At 41.7% G+C, this 19,086-nt stretch overlaps 1 protein-coding gene across 4 annotated transcripts in view; it reads right to left on the bottom strand.

Moving 5' to 3' along the window:
• DOCK8 (dedicator of cytokinesis 8) overlaps positions 1-19,086 on the bottom strand; it is a 230,588-nt gene that overhangs the window by 127,854 nt on the left and 83,648 nt on the right. For 3 of the 4 annotated variants that reach the window (XM_072839291.1, XM_072839300.1, XM_072839310.1), the window contains 5 exons: positions 16,005-16,217; positions 10,754-10,839; positions 5,575-5,641; positions 3,702-3,851; positions 430-510 (listed from right to left, as the gene is read on the bottom strand). In XM_072839291.1, coding sequence (XP_072695392.1) covers positions 430-510; positions 3,702-3,851; positions 5,575-5,641; positions 10,754-10,839; positions 16,005-16,217 — 597 coding nt within the window. Of the gene's footprint in view, positions 1-429; positions 511-3,701; positions 3,852-5,574; positions 5,642-8,422; positions 8,736-10,753; positions 10,840-16,004; positions 16,218-19,086 lie in introns of those variants that run through there. The other variant, XM_072839317.1, reaches the window with a different exon arrangement.

Raw genomic sequence — 19,086 nt, 5'->3', positions numbered from 1 at the left:
TGGATTATGTGTGTCAGCCAAGTTTTCTTAGACACTATTGAATTCACAAATTTATTTCTTTAAAAAATTATCATCAATGGCCAGTTTCCCTTTCTTTCATTTTTTTAAAAGATTATTTATTTATTTATCATGAGAAACACAGAGAGAGTGGCAGAGACATGGGCAGAGGGAGAAGCAGGCTTCCTGTGGGGAGCCTGATGCAGGACTCGATCCCAGGACCCTGGAATCACACCCTGAGCCAAAGGCAGATGCTCAGGCACTGAGCCATCCAGGTGCCTCCAGTTTCCTTTTCTCACTTTTTAAGACACAATTTATTATTGTCCCATATGGGGACATATTATGGACACTATTTCACTATTTTGTGATACTCCCGAAAAATACCTGTTTATTCTAAGATGTCACCATTTAGTGATAGCCAAAATACCATACCTTTCCACCATCACCTTCTTTGATGACCATGTAGGGTTCTGCACAGTCTCCAATCTCTCCCTGCTGAAGGACTTTCTCAATCTGCCAACAATAAACAAACAATAAATAAATAAATAACACTCATGAATTATATCCATATAATGGCATCAATGCAACCATCAAAATGACATTTTATGACAATAGCTGATGATGGGAGGATGTTCATGCTCTATAGTTTTTGACTAAAAAAAATCAGCTGAAAAATTAGCATAAAGAAGTATTACACAGTTTTATAAAAAAAAATCATAAAGGCATATCCAAAGGATGACAGTAGATCACAGCAAATGTTAATAATAGTTATCTTTGTATGGTGAGATTATGTGCTATTTTTATCTTCTTCCCATTGCTTAAATGTATTCTCTATTTTTAAACCATAAACATGTCTTATGCCTACAATAAAAAAATGCAATAAAAGTTATTTTATAAAACAGAACCCATGAGACATATTGTAAGAAGTGAAAAGCTCATTTTCTTTATTATTGCTTACAATGTAAAAAAGAGATATGCCCTCCATAAAAGTCAGGTTGGGAACTAAAATCTTCCACAAAATGAATAAATGAACAGAATAAATTATCTATAATTGTCTCCTTTGTAGTTCCTATTAGGGCCACTTCTCTGGATTTAACAGACATGGACAGAAATGCAAAGTACTAGAATGGAGCAGCTTTTCACTTTGCTAACTGGCTGGAAATATGAATTAATGCCACTCCTGTCAAGTATCTTCGTCCATTTTGCTTCAGGTAAAGGATCTGGCGGGCCATAAACGTGGCCACCCTGTTTATTAGAAAGAAAAGGAGAGATTTGAAATTTCCCAGCTCTCTGCTCCAAGGAAATGTAGCTTATCCCGAAGGTCGAAGAGAAGAATGAAATCTGGGTTAGCATATTCCATTAGGCACACATTCTAGGGAGGCCCAAAGTGTTCACACCAGAAAACACCCTAGCGATGGAGATTGTTAAGTGGCGTTCAGAGGAAGTGGCATGAGCCACTCAGTGGGCACCTGCGTCAGGGAGACTGCAAGCAGGAAGTCTCTCTCTCCTCATAAAAGAAGTTGAAAATCCCTTCTCTGTAGACTGAGCTACAGGCTGTCAGCAATCATTCACATGTTCATTCACTCAGAAAACACTGGCTGAGCACCCTGTAGGTGGTAGCTGCTGGGGAGGTCCTGGCGGGGGGCCAGGGGGGTGAACAAGATACACCCGGTTCCTATTCTACCGAAGCTCCTAATCGGGAGCTTGTAGAGCAAAGCAGAAGAAGTTAGCTTTGCCATGTAGTTGATAGATAAAAGTGTGGTCTTTAAAATGAACTTAGAACAGAGATAAAGAAGATCTTAATGAAGATCCTGAAGCAGCAATGGGAATGCCATGGCTTTGAGTGCTGGTACTATACAATGTGGAGCCCACAGGAGAGGGGTGTCTAGATTCTGAAAGTAGGAGACCCCAGATCTGACCAGACCAGCAGACACTATTCCCTTCCCCAGCTGGACAAGGGTAACTCCAGGTACTTTCTGAGAAGGGCTGCAGGCTGTGAGGAGGGCCCACTGTATGGTGCCTAATGTTTATGTATAAAAAAAAAAAAAAATCAACAACCCAGGTGTCCTTGTAACCATGGCAGGCAAAGGAAAAGGATGCATGGGGAATTAGCAGAGAATTTTCATCTGATGAGGAGGCTGCTCTCTGTCCTATTCAGGAGGGGCTGGTTTAGTGCCTCACATGTTTGTTTTTAAAGTCTTAAATTTCATCCTTATTCTCCATTCCTCAACTGGGAACCCAAAACCTTTAAGCCTGGATAATCCTTTCAAGCAATAGTGTATACAGTACTAAACTAGGAAACTCTAGCTAAAATATACTTAAGATCCTGGTGTTCAGCCTGGGAATAAAAATAAGAGCTCCTTTTTCTGAATGGCATCTGCTCGGCTGTGCTCAATACAACACACCATTTACTATAATATTTAAGAGAGAAAGAAGCAACAATGATGCCATTACAATAAAGGAAGAGAAGTGAGAAGCCAGGGACTGTCTTCCTGAGCTTTAAACGTCTTAATTATATCCAGACAACTGACAGAAGGCCTGTTACTGCCAAATGAATGCATCTGTACATTTGAGAATTTTGGAATATATTTAGTAACAGTAACCTGTAGGTAGCCGCTGATACTTGATGGACTGTGGTAGATTAAGGAAACTAAAGTCATTTACTAAGAAGTAGAGCCTGAAGTAAAACTTGGCTCTAAGGAGCTAGTGTCAGCATCCTTGGGTTCCCAGGCTGAGAGAACTCTGAAGCTCCAAAGGTGGGCTTGACACTAACTTTCTTGTACATCTAAGTGATACTGCAGAAAAAAGAAAACAGGTTCAATTTGACAACAACGGATGTGTCTTTTTTCAGCAACAGAATTTTAACTTCAATAGTTTTGAAAAGCTTAAATAGATCCTCCTCAAGCAACAGTAACCTTTCAGAATCTGAAAGGTAGAAGGCAAAGACTCCTGCCACTTGCCAACTGGCCTCTATGTCACTTAAATTCTTTGGTATCTAATGGCTGCTCTCGCAGGATTGCAGGGGAATCAGTGAGATTATGGAAGTGAAATACTGAGCTAAACTGAAAATGTTCCAAACCTGGAACTCTGGGTGTACAGGAAATGAAAACACCTGGATTTTTTTTTTAACAAAACATGTGGTGATAAAAAGGGAGAGTGAAATTTGGAAGCCACAGTCCATACCTTAAATTGTCAGAGCCTGGACTTAGGAACATTTCCCCACCGGTGTCTAGAAGACCATGAATAGAATTAGGAAACCCTATCCAAGATCTCCTCCCCAGCAGCCTCCCAGAGCTGGAGAGCTGAGGGTAAGAGGCAGAGCTTGGTCAGGAGTAAAGCCTATAATGTGCCAGTCTTTATTCTGCTATCACAACCGCCCGTTGAGGGCAGTGTTCTAACCCTCACTTTGCACACAACGGAACTAAGTCTCAACTTAGGGAATCACCCAAAGTCCTATAGCTACAAAGTTTCAAAGCCAGGATCCAAAGCCAAGACTGTATGACTCCAAAACCCATAAATGTTCTAGCATCCCACACAGGATTTGTGGGGAAAGGAAAAGGGGCCAGTGGAAAAGGAAACAAAGTGAATCTCAGAGAAAATGTGTGGATATACGTCCTGACATCTCTTTCACCTGAAACATGCTCCGGGAATAACAAGGAGAGCACCTGAATGCAGAATGGACAAACCAGATTGTGTTTCATTACCTTGACTACTAGGTAGATGTCTGAGGACGGATAGGTGACCGAGAATACGGCAGATCTTGCCTGACTGGATGGATCCACAGAGGGTGTGTGAGCTCGCAGAAATCCTTTGAACTGGTCTGAGTTCAGGTCACAGTGAAAATTTTCTGAGATCTGTAAACAAGGAGCAAGGCAAAAAATAAGTCACACCTGCGGTTCTCAGGGCCTCAACATGTTTAAAGAGTTAAAAAAAAAAAAAACCCACAAAAAAATGTTGCCAAAGGAGTGTCATCATAGATGTGGTTTCCAAATAGTGGTGTTGGAAAAATCTGATACACATTTTTGTCACAGTGTCTAGATATTTTGGAGCTGTTTGAGAGGTGCTCCTCAAAATATTTACATTTTTATTAACCCATCCATTATCCCTGAACACCAATGATGTGCCCGGCCCCACAGCAAAGAAGAGCAAGATGTTGTAGCTGAACTAAGAGCTGTAGCTGAGAAGTGGCTGCCCAGCAGAAACTACATCCGCCAGCCTCCTTTGCGGGTGGAATGAGCATGTGACTAGATTCTTTCCAATGAACTGTGGTGCAGGTGTTGTGCCCAACAGCTGTTAACTTGGCGTAGAGTGGTGAGCGTTGTAGAATGTATAGAACTGTCAGATCCCTATGTTGCATACCCGAAACTAGTGTAAGAGTGTATGTTCCCTATATTTCAACAAACAAATGAAATACTTCCAGGCCTCCCCGACCCATCTTTTCCCCTTTTGGGGAGCTACAGTGGCAGTAACAAGTGGCTCTGGGAGGGCCATACTGAAGATGGTGGAGCCGCTGCCAGTGAGGGTTCTATAAAGACAGAGCAGCAGACCCCTAGTGAGCCACCACCCCTGCCCCCTCTCAGATTGCTAAGAAACAAAGAGAGAAACTTCTTTTTTAAACCAGAAGTTCTCAGAATGTGGTGCCCTGACTGGCAGCTTCAGCATCACCTGGGAACCTGTTAAAATGCAGATTCTCGGGGCACCTGGATGGCTCAGTGGTTGAGCATCTGCCCTTGGCTCAAGTCATGTCCCGGGGTCCTGGGATGGAGCCCTACATCGGGCTTCCCACAGGGAGCCTGCTTCTCCCTCTGCCTATGTCTCTGCCTCTCTCTGTGTGTGTCTCTCATGAATATATAAATAAAATCTTTGAAAAAAAAAAAAACACTCATGGAGAAGAGGCTTAGGTACCAAAATCTTTTTCATTAAAAGCACATCATGGTTGGTGAGGTCTTCACCCTCTGGCAAATTAATACTTCTACCACACAAAATGCCTTCCATTCACAAGAAGAGCACCTCACAGCACAAAAACTCCCAAACTGAGGCAACATTACATATATATCCAAGTTTGTTAAAAATGTATTTAAATTTAAATACATGTCATCCCATACGTTGCTATTTTTTTTCTCTCTCAATCCCAAACAGGCCACCACTTCCACCAGGCCTTCCCTCTAAGATTCTTCAAAGAACATAAATGACTAACATTGCCAGATCACTCCTGCAAAAACTGCAAAGGCAATAGAATTGGATGTATCAAAGGTCATTTGATGGGCAGCCCAAGTGGCTCAGTGGTTTGGCACTGCCTTCAGTCCGGGGCCTGATCCTGGAGACCCAGAATCGAGTCCCACATCGGGCTCCCTGCATGGAGCCTACTCCTCCCTCTGCCCGTGTCTCTGCCTCTTTCTCTCTCTCTCTCTATCTCTCATGAATAAATAAATAAATAAAATCTTTTTTTAAAAAAGTCATTTGCTTTCAAATCTGATGCATTTTGCTGCAGAGATGTCAGAATTTGAAAACACGAACCCCGCAAAATCATGAGCAGTAAATGTCCCCCCAGGGATGGGGTGTTCTCTACTTCCTTACCTTTTTCCTTTCTTTAACATCATAGAGGGCGATGCTGGCAAACAGAGGCTCAATTTCAATCTCAAACCTGTCAGAGAGAGAAAGAAAAAATCAGGTGTTAAGTCAGATAATTATGAATTTGCTGAAATTGCTGTGCTATACATATTGGTTAAAAATGCACATCATTCCCAGAAATGTTTGGATAACTCCACACAGATGAGAATCATACTGGGATATTAGTGGAGAGAGATGAGAGGTTCATGGAGAATTCTCAGTCATTGGAAGCTGTGGTGGGTGGTACATTTTCCTAAAAGAAAAACACTCATTGGTGGCACTGCAAGGGAGAGAGGGCAGGATGGTCCCCATGGTGTGATCCAACACTTATCCTCTGTAGATGTGGTGTTTTCTGATGGGAAAGCCTCTGCCTTAGGTGAAGTCTTTGTTAGCCGTTTACCCTGTACTGCTAGGGTAGAAGTCCCTATTATTCAACTCTAAGGCACAAGGCTTTTCAGAGAGTAAAACAAAAACAAAACCAGTTCTATTGCTTTTGCTTAGATTTATAGTGGGATCATTTATATGGGTGGATGTCTGACCTTTCCTGATTCCATTGTCCGGGGAGCTGCTGGGTTGCTGGGGCAGGGAACAGAGCACTGCCAATAAACACTGAGCTGTGGGGACCCAGTGAGAGCTAGAAACATATCAGCCCAAATGGCCCATTCCCCTCAACATGGTGGGTTTGAAGACACTGCATACCCAAAGCACAATGCTTCCACATGTTATAGGATATACATGAAGTACAGACGTGCACATTCCAAGTTTCTCAGGCTAACAACCCATGATCCTGGCTCCTGCTAGCTGAGTAACCAGGCTCTGGACCACCAGCACCTCAGAAATCATATCAATTAGACCAAATTTTGTTTCAAGGCATGTGTAAGAGGATGGCCTTGTCACTGGGTAACTGTCTAAAAAGAGGACCTTTTTTAATGACTTATTTGAGAGAGAGAGAGAGAGAGAGAGAGAGAGAGAGAAAGAATGAGCTGGGAGGCAGAGGGAGAGAGAAACTCAAGCAGACTCTGCGCTAAGCACAGAGCCCAACACAGGGTTCAAACTCATGACCCTGAAATCATGACCTCAGCCAAAATCAAGTCGGATGCTCAACCGACTGTGCCACACAGGTACCCCTAAAAAGAGGATTTTTAAGAAGAATATTGGATGGAGGGAAGCACAGACAAAAGGGTTAGTTAGCCAAATGGCACCTGTGGGGATAAGGCAGATGGGAATGATGGCAGACTCACAGGCACTGGGTCAGACATACCTAGCTTCCGTTCTTCCTCCCACCACCAGCTCATCTGGGATCCTAATCAGGTATTTGACTTTCCCAGTTTTGCTTATTTATCTGTAAAATGAGGAAGGGATGCTCTTCCCTTCCCATTCCCCAGAGATGTCGTAAGGATTGTGTAGGACAGTGAGTACGAACACACCATAAGAACAGCATCAAGAATCAGCATTACCTCCAATGTCCTTCAAGGGCTGAATGGATAAACCAAACATGGCATATGCATGTGATGGACTATTATTCAGCCTGAAAAAGGAAGGACATTCTGACTCATGCTCCAACACGACCCCTGAAGGCATTGTGCTAGGTGAGACAAGCCAGTCACAAAAGACACATCTTGTAAAATCTGCTTCTATAAGGTATTTAGACAAAAAGTGATGGTGATGTCCAGGGGCTGGGGGAATGTGGATAGGAATTACTGTTTAATGAGGACAAAGTTCCAGTGGTGGAAGGAAAGAGATCTGGAAATGGGTATCTATGGCTGCACAGCAGTGAGGATATATTTAATGCCACTGAGCTGTACACTTAACAGTGGTGATGATGGTAAACTTTATGGTACAGATTTTATCACAAGCACACATGGAAAGGATTTCTATGATTATTCTATCATTAGGTGAGAGCACATCGATTGTGGGCTATCTTGTACCTATGCTCGCCAGCTGTTGCCTGGTGTGGTCAACCCATATTTAATTGTGCATTCCAAGGTCTGAGTATTGCTGTGATCTACTTAGGTGGGTACTGAGTGATAAGTACTCCCTGGCTCAGAGAAAGAAAAGGAGAATTGACATTTGTCACATACCTACAATTGGGTTGCGTTAACCATTTGGCACGTGTTGACTCCTTTAACTTCACAACAATAATGTGATGCAAATATTACCCATTGTTTTTGAGGTGCAGGGAGATTAAGTAATTTGCCAAAGGCCACAAGATGAGGCACCGACATGTTTGGGGTTCAGAGCCCAGCCTTTTCTGATCACAGAACCTGAGTTTTTTTCCTATCGGTGTATCTCTAAGTATAGTCCCCAGAAACTAGCATTTTGAGGCAAAAGAGGAGTTTATCAAAATGCAGGTTTCTTTGTCCCTCCCCTGAGATCTAGTGAGCCAGAATCTCTTGGGGGAAATGGTGGTGCAAGGTGTCCCCAAATTTGCATTTAAAACAAACTCCCTGGGTAAACTTGAATAAAGCACACTAGTTTCCCCACCAAGGAGACCCCTCTGAGCTGTTACTTTGCATAAGACAGTAGTAAATCTTACATTAAAATATTTCCCCACATAAAATGCAAAGGAGGAAAATACTTTGTTGCCATCCTCTTTTCTTCTAGGTGCTCCAAACATCTGCAGATTGGACACCAGCCTGATTCTATATGCTTGAGTTTTACATGTTTCTCAAAAAGCAAAAACAGTGACAGAGGTCTCAACAGATCATAAAATCTATAGTAGTACAAATAAAATTCTGCATGTCTGTGTCAGTGGGGAAATGAGGTCTTTAGCATTACCATGTTTACTATTCCTATTTTGACATTGTAAGTTTACCTATAAGAACTTGCTTGCTGGCTTGCTTTTTCAAAAATCTGGTTTATTCAGAGTAGTTTTAGCCGGGACAACCTCTTTGGTCCATCTCTCCTCTTGCAGGTGTATGCTGCTGATACAGATGCTATTTAAGACTCTTGAGTGGGCCAAGCACCCTCAGCAAACACCTCAATTCTATCTGATTTCTGCTTTGGCAATTGGGAAAAACATCACCAGAAAACTGACAATTTTCACCAAGAGAAATCCAAATGGGTCTATTTGTTTTTTCATTAATACATGTCTCTTAGTGGCCACGTTTTCCCACCTGTGAGGACTGCTGCTGTTTACTTAATGGAAAGATCTAGAAGGCTTGGTGGCAAAGTGACATCATAAGGGAGAATTCCTCCAATCCCAAAAAGCATAGTCACTGCACTTATAAGGGGCCTGATGTGCATCCTGTGGGGGTGAGTGAGTGCCTCAGACAATGGGGCAGACTTCCTGAGCAGTGCAGAGGAGACCAGCAGCCACTTCCACTCAGCCCCCTGCTCAAGAACTAGCAGGCTCCCACTTCCAGGCTGGCTTGCACGGGCTAGAGGCTGCCTTTCTGTAGCCCTGACTCGACAGAGAGCTGTTTATGAGCTGTTCATCTCTGTGCACAAGACAAAAGGCCCTCACTTCCCTCCCCCTATTAGTAGAGCTGGCTAGGGGGAGGGCTATAACATCAAGGGAGCCCCCCCACCCCCCCACCCCCCATGGGGGAAGAGAGGAGCAGCTCTGTCTCCCTGGGTTCTCAGGAGAGGATCTGGGGAAGCTATGCATTAGAATCACAGAAGTTTATGACAAGTAGAAACTTGGAGACCATCTGGTGTTAACAGTTTCATTTATAAGTAAGAATTCAAACTCCCAGAGAAGCTCCCAGGGTTGAAATACAGCCTTGAATCCAGAATCCAGATGCCCTAATTGCAAACCAGGTGTTGCTTAAGGAGTCCATGAATTGACTTCAAGAGATGGATCACCCCCTAATGGATGAAAAAAAATGCCATGCTTATACACTGTGGCCCAGATAGAGCATTTACAACTTAATATTTTCAAAAGAGTCTGTGATTTGAAGTTGGCAGAATTCTCTGAAGTAGCAGTCTGCACAAGAGGCATGTAAACACCACCCGAATGGATATGCAGGACAACTTGTTAGTATGCTGGAAGAAGTTACTCTAATTTATTTTCCTTTATTTAGTTCATATTTTTAAATTTCTTATTTATGTACATTCAATAATGTATATATTAATATGCATGTACAAAACTAATACACATATACAGTGGACATGGGACTTCTACTCTGAATGTAAACAATCAAAAAGATTTGGAGATAACTGCTTTAAAGAACATGGGGCAAACAGTTGGCCCACAAGATGAATCCAGACTGCAGATGATAAGCTGTTGTATAATTTGTAAAAAGGAAATGAGAAGGTATTTAAGAAGTCAGGAGATTATTCAGAAGTCTGAATTTAAAAAGAAAGGAGGAAGGAAGGAAGGAAGGAAGGAAGGAAGGAAGGAAGGAAGGAAAGAAAGAAAGAAAGAAAGAAAGAAAGAAAGAAAGAAAGAAAGAAAGAAAGAAAGAAAGAAAGAAAGAAAGAAATCTGAATTTACAGCTCCTCTTGAAAAAGCAAAAACAAAACCAAAATAGACAGTTGGCAAAAATGGGCCTGTGTCCTTGGATGGCAAGAACTGCCCTCGCCAGCAGTGGGTAAAATATCTTGCTACAGTCCACACTGCTCTCTGGTCCTCTGCTGTCCCCCAGCACTGAGACTGGGTTTTAGTTGCATTTAATGTTGTGCTTCAATAAATAACAAACAAGTCTCTAGGAAAAAAAAAAAAGCAGCAGCTCTAATTTGTATCATCGTCTGAATTCTATGTTGTAAATATTCCACCACGGCCAGTCTCAAGATACGGACGTGAGGTCACTGAACACAGAGCTGGGTTCATCTCTGCTAGGTTCAGCTCTGAGGAATTAGAGAGGACTCCAGTATACCATTCACTGGTTTTCAGGGGTTTTTTGCTGCCCAGCTTTCCCTGTTCCTTTGGTTACTGTAGGCTGTTTCACTCGGTTACCTTACATGACTCACTTCGGGGTGTGCCTTCCCTGGGACAGAGGAGCGACTGTCAAAGGCTGGGCAGGAATAGAATCTGGGTCTAGCTGACTCCAAACTCCGTTCTTCCCACTACGTCACAGCCTCACACTGTTGCAAGAGCACTGGAGGACCCTCCCCGTTCAAGCTCTGTCCACGGAGATGCAGCTTATACGTAAAAGGCGAGATAAACCTCTGTGTAGTGGTTAGTACATTCGCCGGTACTTACTTCAGAGTCAGCACCTTGACCAGTATTCTGTTGCCCAGATGTTCCTTAGGACATTCTGGTACCGGACGTATTTCCACCGCATCCTCCTATGATCGGTAAAGAAATCATGAGTGAACTTCCAGGAGGGGTTCCAGTTGGAGAGAGTCCAGGGAAGGGAAGGCTGCTGTCCAGCACTCACCCTGCATTCATTTCCAATAGTGGGATAACACTTTTAAAGACTTTTATAAGAGAGTTTATTATTCAACCCCAAGTTTTGAAGTCAACATTGACGGCAAACAATTTCTCCTTTCCAAATGCTAGGTATTTAAGACAAAGAGACAGAGGGAGGAAGGAAGGAAATGTGAACATGAATATGGCTGAGTAACATCCACCAGATGGCATTGCAAAATCTTATACCTATTGTTGGTATTGTTGGCTTTTTTTTTTTTTTTTTGGCCTGCTCTAAGTACATATTCAGAATACTTCTCCTGCCAAGGTTTTACTAGTAAATGGTGAGTTTCAGACTTGGAGTCTGATTCAGAATGGCTCGCATCAGGCTGTATGTAAACCATCAATATTTAAAATATAGTATCTTTCTCAGGTCACTGTGTTCTTAAACAGGTGATAGAGATTTGAGGTTGATGTATAGGTTCTACACACACATATCCAGCTAGAGCTTGCTGAAGTTCTAAATACAGGAAACTTAGTAATGACAAATTAGTAATGACAAATGCAATTATACAGTTTTTTGGTTGGTTGGTTTGTTTGTTTGACCACATTTGGGACTCTATTTTACCACATTGGAACTCAAGACTTAAAGAGAAATATACCAAGGCCCTAAGGTAACTTTTAACATTCAAATCTGAATTATCAAAGTATCTTCATTATATTTATGTATGCAAAGATAATAATGCAAAGCCCTGAAAACTTTAATCTCTGCTCTTGCAGTTGACTATCTACAGCTCACAAGAGTCCAAAGAATAGAGTCATGTCTAATTGTATTTTCCTGGGCCATAAGTGATGGGAGCCTCCCATAGCAAAGTAACATCTTTTGAAATAGCAGTAGAATCACCTCCTCAGTAAATCTGCACCCAGATTCATGAAACAAAGTGGTGAACTCACTTCTACTCAAAACTCTATTCTTTAAGGTCCAATCCTGTGTTTATCAGCGGGCCATCCTGGCCGCTGAGCTTGTTTCAGAGGAGGCACTGCTTGATGCCCACACTGAGCTCAACTCGAGCAAACTGGCACTTGCAGGGTGATCAGAGCAGGTGCATGGAGAAGGGAAGCACCCTCCCTCATTGGAGAAGAGCCCCAACATACATTCATGGGTTTCTAAGGCTACCTCTCTGGTCTAGATTCGAACTTTCAAGGTTCTTTGTTAAAAGCTTTTCATTTAGAAAATGGAAACACACTCAAAAGTAGAGAGAATAATGGAATGAACCATCTTTACCCATCATGTAAGTTTCAATATGTTTAACTCATGGGCAATCTGGCTTCACCCATACTCCCACTTACTACCTCCCCCTACTCAATAGTGGATTACTTGGCAGCAAAGCCTCAGACATCATAGAACTTCATCTGTACATATTTCAGTACAGATCTCTATAAGATAAAGACTTCCAAAAACGCACAGCTGTCGGGGCACCTGGGTGGCTTAGTCGGTTGAGTGTCTGCCTTTGGCTCAGGTCATGATCCTGGTGTCCTGGGATTGAGTCCCATATCGGGCTCCCTGCTCAGGGGGGAGTCTGCTTCTCCCTCTGCCCCTTCCTCATTTATTCTCTCCTCCTCTCTCAAATAAATAAATAAAATATTTAAAACATAAATAAATAAAATAAAAATAAAACTGCACAGCTGTAATGCCATTGATTTTTTTTTAATTAGCAGCAATTTCTTATTGTCACTAAATATTTAGTTCATTCCAAATTTCCCCAACTATCTCAATTCTTTTTTGCAGTTAGTTTGTTAAATCATGATCCAAATGAGGTTTAGATATTGATGCATTTACTAAGTCTCTTCTAATCTATATGCATTTTTTAAGCCTTTATAGTTATCTGAAATTGGAACTAGTTCCCAGAGAAGGAGAAGAGCAAATACGAAGTTCGAAGTGGATATCTAGTCTGTGGCCATACCACCCTGAACATGGCCTATCTTGCCTGAAGTAGATGTCCGTTGTTTTATCTTCCTGAGTGTGTGTGTATGTATGTATATATAAAAATAAATATTATAAATACATATATATTATGTACATATAAATATATTATGTATATGTATGTATATATTTACATTTCTGTATATAATATATATGTGCATACATAAATGTGTGCATATACAGATATGTATATATATTTTTGTATATATCTCTAAATATACATATAGATATTTAAAGAGGGACAGAGACAGAAAGGGAGGGAGAGAGTAAGCGAAAGAGGAGGACAGTATGAGAGATGTCTTCTATCAGTTGACCCAACACACTGAGGCCAACTCTACATCTGTCTACCTGTGATTGCATTATGTGAGCTGATAAATATCCCCCACACCCATACTACTTTTTTTTCTTAATTGGTTTTTAGTTGAGTTATGTTACTTGCAGCCTAGGCAGTCTGAATGCAAACTCTTCTGCGATTCAGAGGATAGTGGCACCTTCTTAGGGACCAACCCATAGGATGCCTTTTGCAGAACCAAGAGTGAATCAGGACAAGTCAAGAACTCCCCTCCTAAAGGCCTGGGGGTTGTGTTCTACTTTTATCTCTCTTGTAGATAGTCAAATTATTAGTCATAATTTAAATATAATAGTTCACCTCTTTTCTCATCCTCTTCACCAGGAAATAAAGTCATGGTAATAAGAAATAGTTTTGTTAAGGTGTTTCACAAAAAAAAAAAAAAAAAAAATCAGTGTGTGTGATTAGTTCATGGTAGCCAGAAATTTACCCCTCTTCCACAGGACTATCTTTGGAGAAAGTTCAAATTACAAGGACAAATGCAATCTCTGTGTGTATGAACTTCAAAATATTAAAGGCTGGTATGGGGGCCTCCCAGAATTTTCGACATACTAATTTACAAATAATTGGTACACTAAATACAAAGCACTCCTCTTCACCCAATAAAGAGGGCCTCTTAGGACCTCTGCTAGATTATAACTTTCAATCCTAAGCAAGTTTCTGCATTGTTTCAGAGACCATAAAAAAAAGTTCTTCTACAGAATCTGTGATTCATTCTTGCAATCAGTGGGAGACTGGACACCCTCCCACTTAATCCCATGAAGGCTGATATCTCACTAGACATACCCTTCTCATCCTTTCATTGTTTGGTCTCTCCTGGTGTCCACTTTGGGACACTTTCTTACATACTGGCACCTCCACTACGGAGCTGAGAGGAAAAGGAATACAAGCAGAAGTCAAATCTGGCAGATATAATATTTCTTGACAAAGATGGTAAAAAAAAAAAAAAACCCTTAAAGTTTTATATGGAAACTGAAGAGTTATGATATTTAGTGTGATAGTTCATTCATATCATCTTTGGATTTCAATTATGTGTGCTCTTATACCAGGTAGTCATATGTAGATACCTAAGTAGGGGCAAACATAAAGTTTGGGGTTAATGGGTTAGGATCCCCATTCTGTACTTTAATTTGCCTGAGAGGTTACTTAACCTCCCTGACTCTTACTCTGCAATCTGAAGAATGGAGGTGATACAACGCTGCCCACATTATTCGTAGTTATTTTTAATCTGCCTCATTCAGAAAAGGATTTGAGGCCACTACAAATGAAATAAATAGATGAGGAAACCAACGTAGTTGGAATATAAAGATAAGAAAGAAAGAAAGCTGAAGTAAATCCCAGTAAGTTAGCCACTAGATTTAGAAGCAGAAAATAGAAAGAAAAAAAAAAGCAGCAAATGGGAATTTGACCCTAAGTAAAGACTTTAGGAGAGCTGATTACAAGATGCGCACAGTCTCCTAAGAGTTTCCATTTCCCCAGTGAATCAAATTCTTCTCTATCCTAAGACTTGAGAGACAATTTCCCTCTGGATCCTCACTGAGGCAGGTGCTGGATGAGGAGTAGGTCTGTGTCCTTGATAATATTTGCAGACTGGACATGACGTCACATCTCATGACTGCAGCTTCCATACTGTACTTTTTGTCCTCATCTAAGGGCCGAGTCAGCAAACACAATGTCCAGGGGGCTCCACCAGGTTTAAGAAGCAGGCTCCCTAGCGGTCTTCTTGCTTGATCCAAAAATTAAATGTCAAACATTTAGAGGCATGGATGGATGGCTTATGTTTTATGCAAAAATGCCCCCCAAATTGTGCATCTTACAACTGAACTTTTGATAAAATTTGGACAGCAGAGATATTGCCATAGCCAGTTCTGGCAAGAACCAGAAGCAGAAACATTCTGACATACAGAGGAAAGACACAGAGCCTCATATCAAGTATGAGGAGCCTACAGGGGCTGGAATAATGATCACTATTCATCCCATCTGAAGTGCCCCAAGGAGTAAATACAAGGCAAACCAAAATTATCAAATTGATCTTTGTTAGCTCCGATATATAATGACGTGAACGATCAGGATCCTAAAGTTTATGCATTAAGACCATAGCTATGATCATTCTATTGATTGATTATTATTTTTAAAGATTTTATTTATTTATTCATGAGAGACACACAGAGAGAGAGGCAGAGACACAGGCAGAGGAAGAAGCAGGCTCCTGCAGGGAGCTTTATGTGGGACTTGATCCCAGGACCCTGGGACCACAACCTGAACTAAAGGCAGACACTCAACCACTGAGCCACCCAGGTGCCCTGCTATGATCATTTTAGACTAGAACGTTTTCAAAGAACGTTTCTCCTCAGGTTGTTCACAGAGATTATCTCCAAAAAAGATCTTAGCACTTGAGAATATCAAAGTTTAAGGAACACATGTCTTGGTAGATTAACTGCAAATATACCCCCAAAGAACTGAATGGTTTGACTCACTAAGATCACTACACGTAGACCCTTGAAATGTTCTGAGGATTGAATGAGACAAAAACAGTGAAAGTGTTTTGTAAAGAGCAGTGAAAATCCTGGTTATTGTTGGAATCTCTTTTGGAGGACTGATCAATAACTTGCATTGTGATTCCATAGGCTTATCTTAGGGAAAAGAATGGCCCAGAAATCATACCATTAAGCATCCTGATAGTGCTATACAGGAATGACAAACAATAATATTTTCCTGGAGACTCTGTTTTCCTCACTGAGATTCTCCAGCATGGAGATGGTTGCACCCACCTCATCCACTGATGGGTACAGGGCAAAGAGCTCGGCCTGCCGATTGGTCCTCCGGGCCTCTTCATTCTGCTTTTCGAAGTCCTCAGCACTCACTTGCTGCAGGAGGTTTTCCAGCCGCTGATCAGGCTGCAGGCTGCGGAGGTCGAAGCCACAGGCAGTGAGGGGGCCTTTCCCAGACACGTCACAGAGCACGTTTAAGTGGCGGGGGCGCACCTGCAAGAAGACACCCATGTTGTGAGAGGGATCATGGCTCTAAAATAAGAACAAAAGAATCTGGGGTGTATCTGCCCTGCTCCCAAGTGGGATTACAGAATCAGGCCTCAAGCTGCTTCTGAGCAAACTACGGGTTTGACAAAAACCACATCTTTGGCTTCCTGGCCCTGAGTATCCTAAAATTAAATATCTCCTTCCCACCTGGAAGCAGGTAATTGCTCATCAGATGTAGATAAACTGGTCCTTAGGAAAGGTTTAAAAACAGTGCTGTGGGGGCACCTGGGTGCCTCAGTTGGTAAAGTGTTTGCCTTTGGCTCAGGTCATGATCCTGGGGTCCTGGGATCGAGCCCTGCATTGGGCTCCCTGCTCAGCAGAGAGCCTGCTTCTCCCTCTCCCTCTGCTATTCCCCCTGCTTGTGTGCTCTCTCTCTCTCTGTTGAATAAATAAATAAAATTCAAAAAAGAAAGAAAGAAAGGAAGGAAGGAAAAGAAAAGAAAAGAGCACTGTGTTTCTATTAGTTTGGGGCATGTTCTTTTCTGGAGATTAGAAGTCAAGTCTCTTGTGAACCTCGCTCATGTCTCATACTCATGAGAACAGAACTGGAATAAGTGTAACAGAGAGGAGTCTGGACTGGACTATTTAGGGACCTCATCCTGATCTCAATTTCAGAAGCTAGTTTTTGAAACTGGAAAATAAGATGGTCTGAAAGGAGCCTTCCAAATTAAACCTCATATAAGTTCCCAGCTGCATCTTATCCTTCCAAAGACAGCAATGTGGGAGTGGGAATACACTTCTATGGGACTTTAGTAACAGTTATAGGAATAACCACCAGAACAAAAAGCAGAAAAGCATTTGCTATTCAAGTGGTGTCCACTGTTAGCTGCAGTGTGTTTGAAAAAAAAGAGTTTTTTCAATAAAGCAGATGCTTTATTTCATTAGCAATGTGTCAGTAATGGGGAATGGCAAACCCAACCAAAGATTTGGTAAAGACTATACAATCACTATCAATATGTCATAAGAATATAGATGAACTATTATAAACATCTACAAAATTAATGGTAAAATGTTATCCTAAAGTTCTAGCAAATGGACATGCTATTATACAATTTCTCTATAATATATTTTTTCTGTGACATTCATCTTACCTTATAAAAGGTACTCTGCTAGATCATAAACTTTACCTGACTGAATGTGCTAACAATAATTTAAATTAGCACTTTAATTTTTTTTAAAGATTTTATTTATTTGTTCATGAGAGACAGAGACACAGGCAGAGGGAAAAGCAGGCTCCATGCAGGGAGCCCAATGTGGGACTCGATCCTGGGTCTCCAGGATCACACCCCGAGCTGAAGGCAGGCACTCAACTGCTGAGCCACCCAGGCATCCCAAGCACTTTAATTATTGATACTTTTTTAGCTTAGAAATTATGAAAGCCTTGGGAGAACGAATTTACCAAGTTACTTTGAAAGGATGTCAAGATATATACATATATATGTGTATGTAAATATATATATAATCTCCAGAATTTATCCTAAGGGTATAACTGGACAAGTGAGCAAGGATTGTGAAGACAAGAGCATCTCTGGAACATTGTAGTAACAAAATAATAGAAACTATCTAAATGTCTTTTTTTAATAAAGATTTTTATTTATTTATTAATAGAGACACACACAGAGAGAGAGACAGAGAGAGGCAGAGACACAGGCAGAGGGAGAAGCAGGCTCCATGCAGGGAGCCTGATGTGGGACTCGATCCCGGGTCTCTGGGATCACACCTTGGACTGAAGGCGGCGCTAAACCACTGAGCCACCGGGGCTGCCCTCTAAATGTCTCCCCAAAGAGACAGCACTAAAAGATCTTGGAACTTCCATCCAATGGAATGTTATGCAGCCATTTAAAGAAAACCCAAGTAAACATGTATTCACTGGAAGAGAAAGGTGATCACCTCACAGTGTATTATTAATATGAAAAAAGAAGGCATCCAGTATTATGTATAATGTGATCTAATTTTTATGGAATATATATGTGTGTACCATGGAGTTGCATCATATATATGTATTGAACTTATGTAAATTCGGGCACTTGGCCTTTCCATTCCACACAGAAGGTGCCAAGAATGGGAGTGACATGGGAAGATGTTGCCGATTGTCTCACTGTCTGAGCATCCCTGCATGAGTATTAGTCTAACACTTAAAAACATACAACTTTTGTGTAACTTGGCTCCACAACACAGCCGATGACTTAACTGAGCACTGAGTATGCTGAAATGGGTGTGCTTTATGGAGGTGATGGTCATTGACCTACTGTCTCTCAGCTCCAAATTTTATACTCTGTGATGCTGGGCCTGGCATTTAGCAAGTCACATTTCTGCTTTGCCACCTCCTTCTTTTGGGTTCTGCCAGTAATGGGTGCTCTAAAGAGATTGGGTAGCTGGAGAAGGGAAAGGGGACTGGCTCCTCCCTCTTGGTTGAAGCTCCTCCTACCTTGGTAGTGGCAATTGGTTCTAGAGCCCAGCTTCTTTGGGCGCTTCCAGAACCATCCTTATCTTACCTCCTTGGAGGTACCAGCACCAGCCAGACAGTCCCACCTCCTAAGAGGTCAGAATCCAGACTCTCAGATCCTGTAGGATCTTTCCTCTGAGATCCCCAGAGATTTGAGTCCCAGCTCCAAGGCCACTCTTTAGAGCTTCTAGGTTCTGATAACTCTAATACTCTTCCAACCAGACCCATGGTTCTTGAATATGGTCTCGCGACCAGTAGCATCAGCATCTCCTGGGAAATGCTAATTATAAATGCAAATTGTCAAGTGCCACTCCAGCCTAATGAATCAGAGACTCTGGGTGGTACCTAGCAATCTGAGTTGGAACAAGC

Source organism: Canis lupus, chromosome 1 (genome assembly GCF_048164855.1).
Source record: "Canis lupus baileyi chromosome 1, mCanLup2.hap1, whole genome shotgun sequence".
Classification (NCBI taxonomy): domain Eukaryota; kingdom Metazoa; phylum Chordata; class Mammalia; order Carnivora; family Canidae; genus Canis; species Canis lupus.
The sequence above is the reverse complement of the archived record's forward strand: the minus strand, read 5'-3'. Positions and strand labels throughout refer to the sequence as shown.